We start from the raw sequence: 8,178 nt of genomic DNA, 5'->3' as shown, positions 1-8,178 counted from the left end.
ATTGGCCGCCGACCAAATGGTGGCCGGAGCGGATCATAAATGATGCTGGCATGTTGTTGGTCGGCGCTAAGCGCCACATCTCTCATTTATTTTTACGGGCTGTCTGCTTGGAAAAGAAGGCCCAAACTGGCATGACCGTGTCCTGATTCGATGTCCATAAAAGTCTTGAGATCATTACAAAGAGAAAACCTTGCACAAATAGCTTGTAGAATATTTTCCCCAAAGAGTGGAAACGGTTCCAGCTATAAAGGCGGGACCAAATGAGCAATATAGGCAGTTACTGGCCGGAAAGGACATATATACGTATACACACACACACACACACACACACACACACACACACACACACACACACACACACACACACACACACACACACACACACACACACACACACACACACACACACACACACACACACACACACACACACACACACACACACACACACACACACACACACACACACACACACACACACACACACACACACACACACACACACACACACACACACACACACACACACACACACACACACACACACACACACACACACACACACACACACACACACACACACACACACACACACACACACACACACACACACACACACACACACACACACACACACACACACACACACACACACACACACACACACACACACACACACACACACACACACACACACACACACACACACACACACACACACACACACACACACCACACACACACACACACACACACACACACACACACACACACACACACACACACACACACACACACACACACACACACACACACACACACACACACACACACACACACACACACACACACACACACACACACACACACACACACACACACACACACACACACACACACACACACACACACACACACACACACACACACACACACACACACACACACACACACACACACACACACACACACACACACACACACACACACACACACACACACACACACACACACACACACACACACACACACACACACACACACACACACACACACACACACACACACACACACACACACACACACACACACACACACACACACACACACACACACACACACACACACACACACACACACACACACACACACACACACACACACACACACACACACACACACAGACTCTCGCCTCCCCCTTGTCCGTCGTAATTGGAGCAGTCAGCAGATGGCCTGTCCGGCCTGACTGACAGACAACAACAGTCCACTCGGACTAAAAGTCACACTAAAGATCTCCACGGGAATTGCACGGGAGCAAAAAAGACCAAAGAAAGACGCCAGACGGGTTGGAAAAAAAAAACACATTTGTTTTGATTTGGAGTTTTGTTGTTTCTGTCACTATGAAAAGCGCAGACTTGCTCCTGCTGGTGTGCGGCATATGCAGCCTGAGTTCACTGGGAGGTAAGCAACACTCGTCAGCTTGTACTGTGTGTGTGTCTGCGTGTGTGTCTGTGCGTGTGTGTCTGTGCATGTGTGTCTGTGCGTGCGTGCGTATGTAGTACGTATGTACTATATACGTATGTATCAGGGACGTGCGGTCAGAGGAGGCAACGCCTCCCCTGCCATCATGAAAAGGGGAAAAACAGATTCAATTGTTTTATTATAAAGGCATTTTCCTTTTAATTTCAATAGTTTTTTATCATTTTGAACCAAAATCGGTGAATTTTTATAGTTATTTTAAAACCGAAGACGATTCGCTCGGAGGAGCCAACTTCCTGTCTAGCCTCCTCTGAGGATTGCGTAATCACACGGCCGCCTACGTTGACAGGCTATGCACTTAGAACTGCTCTCTGTCTTTACGTCTCTGTTCAAGTGTTCAAACACTGTGGCTATATTAACTAATTTCCGCAGTTAAGCTGATGTATATAATATCTGTCTGTAACGTCGTGTTTCTTTAGATGAACAAAACGGCTTTGAAAAGAGGCCGTACGGAGGCTGCGAAAAAAGGTTCTCCAGCCTTATGGCAGGGGGTGCTAGTGTTCCCGGGATGCTTCATGCGCCTACCTGTAGAATAAGAGATCTCCAGTTCAAATTTACAGCGAACAACTGAGGAGCAGTCGTCCATTTGTTTCGTTTTACGTTGAAGCTCCTCCCATGGCCATCTCAGTCCCCAGACCTGAACCCCATTGAAAACATGTGAAGGGGGCTAAAGACAAGAGGACCCAAGTCACTGGAGGACTTGAAGAGATTGTGCCAAGAGGATTGGTTGATAATCCCTTTCTTCTATTCGCTCATCTTGTGAAATATTTCGAAGGTTATGTGCTGATTTATTGGCAAAAGGGGTCTTATGCAAGGTTTTATTTCCCCGGAGTAAACAAATAACTTGTCTTTTCTAAAATGTTGGTCCTATACAGGGGGTACTCGGTTTACGACGTTGATCCGTTCCTAAATCGGAACAGTAATAAAATGAAACAGTACAGTAATTAAAAAAAAAAAAATGAGAAAACAATTCCTTACCTTTATTCCTGTGGTTGGCTTGCACACTGGAACGGGCGTCGCAAGAGAGAGATGACGCAATAGTCCAAAATGGCGTATACCATGTGAGTGGGTAACGCCGTCTTCCGCGGTCCACAGCCTCTATCGCGGTTTATTCTTTCGCCGCAGGCACCGACTAGTTCCCGCACGCGTTACGAATCTTACGACGCCTTGACGACGCTTACGACACAAAACCACTTAGGCCGGAAAAAAGGCTTGAAATAATAGACGCGTGTTGTAAACACAGCGTAACTCGAGACCGTCATAAACCGAGGACCCCGTGTATTATTTAAACAAAACTTGAGAAAATTTAAACGATTAAGAAAACATTTCAACCAACCATTGTGAAGGCTGCCATAATGAAATCTATCCTGATTAAACAAGCTCACCATTTAGCCACCATTTTCTTTAAACATATACAACATAAGAAATCTGGGTCACTTACTCAATGGTTGGATCCAGACCACTTGTTGGCACCGTTAGGTTACTCTAGTCTAGACCCACCAGAACTCTTCGACGGCTTGACTCGTGTCCTTGGTTGGATCCAGACCAGTTGTTGGCACCGTTAGGTTACTCTAGTCTAGACCCACCAGAACTCCTCGAAGGTTTGACGTGTCCTTGTTTACGAGGTCTGACGGTCGCGGTCTTTCCCATCACCTTCCTGTCAAGCAGTAAAAAAAGTTAAAGTTAAGAAATGCTGAATTGACAATTATATAATTGCTCTATAATTTGCTCTGACCTCATTCAAGTCACCAAAGATTGCTTCATAAAAAGTTCAAAATGGGTAACCGTGTCTATTATATTCTCTCTGGTTTTGTATTCTACTCGGATGTTCTCACAAATTAGGATTAAGATAGTTAAGAAACCCTTTCCATTGGTTCCGTTCTCTAATTCTTCCTAAAACGGAAAATAAGTTCAACGTTTTATGACCCAACTTGTGTTTCACACATGTACGACCTATTTGTTTAACTTTAAACATTTCAGGAGCAGGAGATGTCGAGCAGGCGCTAACCAAGCAGGTCTTGGCTAACTACAACCTCAAGGTCCGGCCTGCGCGAACCCCCATGGAGCGAGTGGTGGTCCGAGTGGGTATGACCCTCTCCTCATTTGTTGGAATGGTGAGTTCCATTGAACGGATGCAAAGAACCGCAATACCCGATGGTATTTTTACATGGCAAAATAAGTCGTGTTGGTTCCAGTAAGCGTCCTTCCCCTCCGTCAGCTGTCCGCCTGACATTCCTCGCTGTGTTTTAAATAGCCATCCGGGCTCAGTCCAACAGAGGCACACATAATACATGCATGAATACTCAACCCTTGCACACACCAATGCCATACATGTAAACTGTTCCAAGCCAAAGAAGACATTGACTTCTAATTTGTCATATCCTCCAGAATATGAAAAATGAAGAAATGAGCACTGTCGTCGTTATGAATTTGGTAAGCACTTGTTCATAGCGTGCCTTCCATCTGGACACTTTTTAATAGGAACTTTGCCAACAGGAGTGGAGGGATTACAATTTGTCGTGGGATCCCAAAGAGCATGATGGGATTGAGGTGTTGCGTATTCCCGCTGCCAAAGTGTGGCTGCCGGACATTTACCTGATCAACAAGTAAAGCAGCTCACGTCACGCATACGTTGCCCTTTTGCTCGTTCCTCAAACTGTTTCTGTTGTCTTGCAGCAACGATGGCGTGTTTGATGTGGCGCTGCATGTTCATGTTCAGGTGTATAGCAATGGCAGGGTGACCTGGACTCCACCCGCACTCTACCTGAGCTCCTGTGGCGTTAGGGTGAGAATAACCTTCATGGCTGACAACGCACCTCAGCTGGACTTCAAAATGTTTCTTTTCCCGCCCAGGTGACATATTTCCCCTTCGACTGGCAGAACTGCAGCATGCAGTTCCGCTCCTACACGTACGATTCTACCGAGATCGAACTGCAGTACGCGTTGGATGCAAACGGCAACGAGATACGGGAGATCCAACTGGACCAGGCCTTCAGCGGTGAGGCAACGTACAATGCCTCTCGAAATATCTTCTTTGAGAGATCAAGAGGACTTTGTTCTTGTGTGATTTTTTTTTGGTACATGCAGTCATGGTTTTGTCTTGGTCTTGTTTTGATCTTCAAAAGTCTTGGATTTGTCTCGGTCTCCATCTCTTAAAGTTCTGGTCTTATCTTGGTCTTAACCTCCAAAAATCTTGGTGTTGACGTGCTTGATCTCCAAAAGTCTTGTATCGCAGTCTTGATCTTCAAAAGTCTCGTCTCAATCTCCATGTCCAAAACTCTTGGCTTTTCCCCGTCTCGACCTCAAAAGGCCTTGATACTTTCTCGTCTCAATAATGGTCTCGATTGACGTCATCTTGACTACGATACAGAATGACCTCCCAATGGCCATCAGACAAGCACCCTTGCTATCCATTCTTAAAACCTGTTTGTGCTTCCACACAGGTCTGAAGTGCTCTATAAATAGAACTTGGAGTCGTATTAATATACTGACCGTGTGACCCCAGAGAGCGGCGAGTGGCACATCAAACACAAACCATGCAGGAAAAACATGAACAAGGACCTGTACGAAGACATGAGTTTTTACCTGATCATCGAGAGGAAGCCGCTCTACTACGTGCTGAACATCATCATCCCTTGCATCCTCATCACCATCATCGCCATCTTCAACTTTTACCTGCCCCCTGATGCAGGTACGGTCTGACGCCAATTATGACTGTCCAAGTCCAATTATGACTTGGCTGAGATTATTGGACTAACGCCATCGTGTTAATTTTCCTCTACCCGCCAGGTGAGAAGATGGGCCTTTCCATCAACGTTTTGCTCACCCTTACAGTCTTCTTGCTGCTGTTGGCGGACAAAATTCCAGAGACCTCTCTGGGCGTTCCCGTCATCGTCAAGTACATCATGTTCACCATGATCCTGGTCACCTGCTCAGTCATTCTCAGCGTGGTCGTGCTCAACCTGCACCACCGCTCGCCCAACACTCACATGATGCCCACGTGGGTCCGCAAGGTAAGTGCGTGCCATGTGACCAACTGCGGGGAAAGCCATTTTCCCGTCGACTCCTGAAGTCAGAGATTTTTCACATCCAAATTCCTACATCCAAATATTTTTTTATCTTATTACGACATGTAATGAGAAGATCCTCCAAAGCGTCACTCAAGGTCACCTTGAGAGCCAACTGTCGAGAAGATGGATCACGTTACCCAGCACGGGTTCTCTCGCTCGCCACAAATTCACCACTTTGACAAATGTTTCCGGTCTTAACAGGAAAACGCAGGCCAATTAAATCTTATTTGGCCCATAAATCCTGGTCCAAATAAAAGTAGAGCCTCTTCCGTTCTCATAGATCTTCATCCATATGCTGCCCCCGTACCTCTGCATGCTGCGCCCCAAAGTGGAAGTGCCCCTGGCCCTCAAAATGCTGCCTGCTCAGCGGGAGAAAAAAGTGTTTGCCATCAACAAGGCCGCCGACGAGTACTTCATCCGCAAACCAGACTCCTCCATCTTGTTCCCTAAACCCAACAGGTGAGGCCACGCCCATTAACATTGAGGTTACCGGCATTTCTGCATACCTCTTCATTATCGTAGACAAAAAGCTTTATAATGAGTGCGAAGAGCAAAAGGCCAACCCGGTAAGGGTCTGTAAGAGCAATTTGATGAGGCCGCACTATGTCCCAAGGCACGCACACACACACACACACACACACACTTAATTGGATTTAGTGCATGTCTTGGCACCAGACACCGCCAGTTTTAGTTGAATTAGTCTAATGAATTGTAATTTACGCCTCGCTGAGGTGCTACTTTGAGCGCTGATGGGAGGAAACCAAAAGAGGAAAAACCAACAAGTCTCTTCTCTTCCTCTCCCCTTATCGCCACCCCCCAAAATGAGGAGCCCCCTCTCATATCCTCCCCTTAGCTCACAGAGGTCACAGCCTCTTTGCCAGGACCACCACTGCATTGTAAACTCATCTAGCATTTGAAGTGAATACCAAGGGGTTTTTTTCAGGCTCAGGCTGCATGAGAGGGAGAGCCACACTGCTCTCTGGTGGTCAGTGGTCAAATGGGAAAACCGGGAAAAGTAAAAGCAGGCCAGATATTTCTCTCTATATGTTGAGGCTGTGTATTTGTATGCAGATTCCAAGCAGAGGGCAAAACATCCAACCTAAAAAAATTTATTGACGGGCCCAGTAGCTACCTTTCACTTCCCCCCGAACTCAAATCAGCCATTGAGGCGATCACGTACATCGCTGAAGCATTGCAGGCCGAAAAGGACTACGAAGCTGTGAGATTTGCACCAATCGGAATTGTCTCACTTTTGATGCAAAATTTGTAACTGTGCGTCTCTGGTTCTGCTTCTCAGCTGAAGGAAGACTGGCAGTACGTGGCCATGGTGGTGGACCGCATGTTCCTCTGGATATTTGTCATCTTCACCACCGTGGGCACCTTAGCGATTTTTACTAAGGCCAGCCTCAATCATGCACCCACTGACCCTTTCTAATCTGCAGTTGGAAAGCAAAATTTAAATTTGAGCTTTGTTTCTTCTGCTGACGTGTGGAAACGTTGGTCAGACAAATTTTGCATGCATATGAATGAACATCTTGACACTTCACAGATGAGCAGCCACAACTTCAGCAAAAATGCAAACTCCAACTCCACTCAGGAAAGCCTGGTTGCAAAATCATACTCGGAACCTCGGACCTGTGGGGCAGACGTGCTAACTAACCACTCGTTCGATTCAATGCTAAAAATATTCCTGCATGTTTTTGTGCGCCGGCCTGGCGTAAATATTCCGACGTGGTGTCAACAAATAAACGCATGAGGCACAGCAGATGCCACAATGACCCAGCCTTTCATTTCCATGTGTCACAATGTGCCGCAGTGTGTCACATGCTTTATGGATATTCCTGTGCTTAAACTAATCCTCTTTGTATTTAAAGCACTTGTGTGTGTTTGTACAGGGAGGCTATTCTTACATTGCAGCTGTGAATAGCCTGTGGAATTCCCACTGTATAGGGGACCTTTTGCTATTTTTTCTCTCCCTTGTTCTCTCCAACTCAGCGAACTGTACGTTGCCTGCAAATGTTTGTTTTGTTCACAATACTTTCAATAAAGATCGGAGATAACGCAGAAGGTTTCATCTCTTTACAGAATGCTTGCAAGCGTATACACAGACATTGTGGCACCGGTTTATCTATACGCATGGACTTCCCTGGAAGATGGAAACCCCAATCACAAATCTAAAATTGACTTAGTAAAGAAGCCGGTAGCGCCTTAGCCGCACCGGGGAGATTAGCTTGCTGATCGTGAGGTCCTGAAACTGTGGCAGCAAAGCGCATGCAAGTGGCTCCACAAGGAGCCTATGTCCTTGACGTATTTATACAGCCAGCAGCCACAAGGCAACTGGCCGAGCTGGAGACGTTTTCCCTTAGCCGCCATCAACCTGTGGCTGATTAATGACCTGTTTATGTTTTCCCTCCGGAGACCCTGACCATTGCAAGGTAAACGTGAGACTCTGACCCAAGACACAGTAGCTCAAACTTGAACGTATTATTATTCTGTAGAACACGTTCTAGCGAGGCCTTCTTGACAGACAGCGCAATGTAATCACTGTGGCGTAGTCCGGTTAAAGGTT

General features: G+C 46.4%; 2 protein-coding genes across 2 annotated transcripts in view; both read left to right on the top strand.

The window, feature by feature from the left end:
- LOC119129646 (C-type mannose receptor 2-like) overlaps window positions 1–8,178 on the top strand; it is a 902,042-nt gene that overhangs the window by 52,956 nt on the left and 840,908 nt on the right. The window lies entirely within an intron of this gene.
- On the top strand, window positions 1,204–7,673 carry chrnb1 (cholinergic receptor, nicotinic, beta 1 (muscle)). The gene is made up of 11 exons (XM_037260347.1): window positions 1,204–1,461; window positions 3,520–3,653; window positions 3,928–3,972; window positions 4,036–4,145; window positions 4,216–4,324; window positions 4,393–4,537; window positions 5,045–5,230; window positions 5,329–5,552; window positions 5,890–6,068; window positions 6,681–6,828; window positions 6,907–7,673. Exons 1-11 carry the CDS (start codon window positions 1,401–1,403, stop codon window positions 7,042–7,044), a joined length of 1,479 nt encoding a protein of 492 aa, XP_037116242.1. The 5' UTR covers window positions 1,204–1,400; the 3' UTR covers window positions 7,045–7,673.

Source organism: Syngnathus acus, chromosome 10 (assembly GCF_901709675.1).
Source record: "Syngnathus acus chromosome 10, fSynAcu1.2, whole genome shotgun sequence".
In the NCBI taxonomy this organism is placed as follows: Eukaryota; Metazoa; Chordata; class Actinopteri; order Syngnathiformes; family Syngnathidae; genus Syngnathus; species Syngnathus acus.
This window is presented reverse-complemented; position numbering and strand designations above follow the sequence as displayed.

Bases quoted from the DNA above. Each gene is read 5' to 3' on its own strand.
- chrnb1 (XM_037260347.1), top strand. From the start codon at position 1,401: ATGAAAAGCGCAGACTTGCTCCTGCTGGTGTGCGGCATATGCAGCCTG. The intron at 1,462-3,519 runs GTAAGCAACACT...TAAACATTTCAG, and splicing joins CAGCCTGAGTTCACTGGGAG to GAGCAGGAGATGTCGAGCAG. The intron at 6,069-6,680 runs GTGAGGCCACGC...ATTTGTATGCAG, and splicing joins TTGTTCCCTAAACCCAACAG to ATTCCAAGCAGAGGGCAAAA.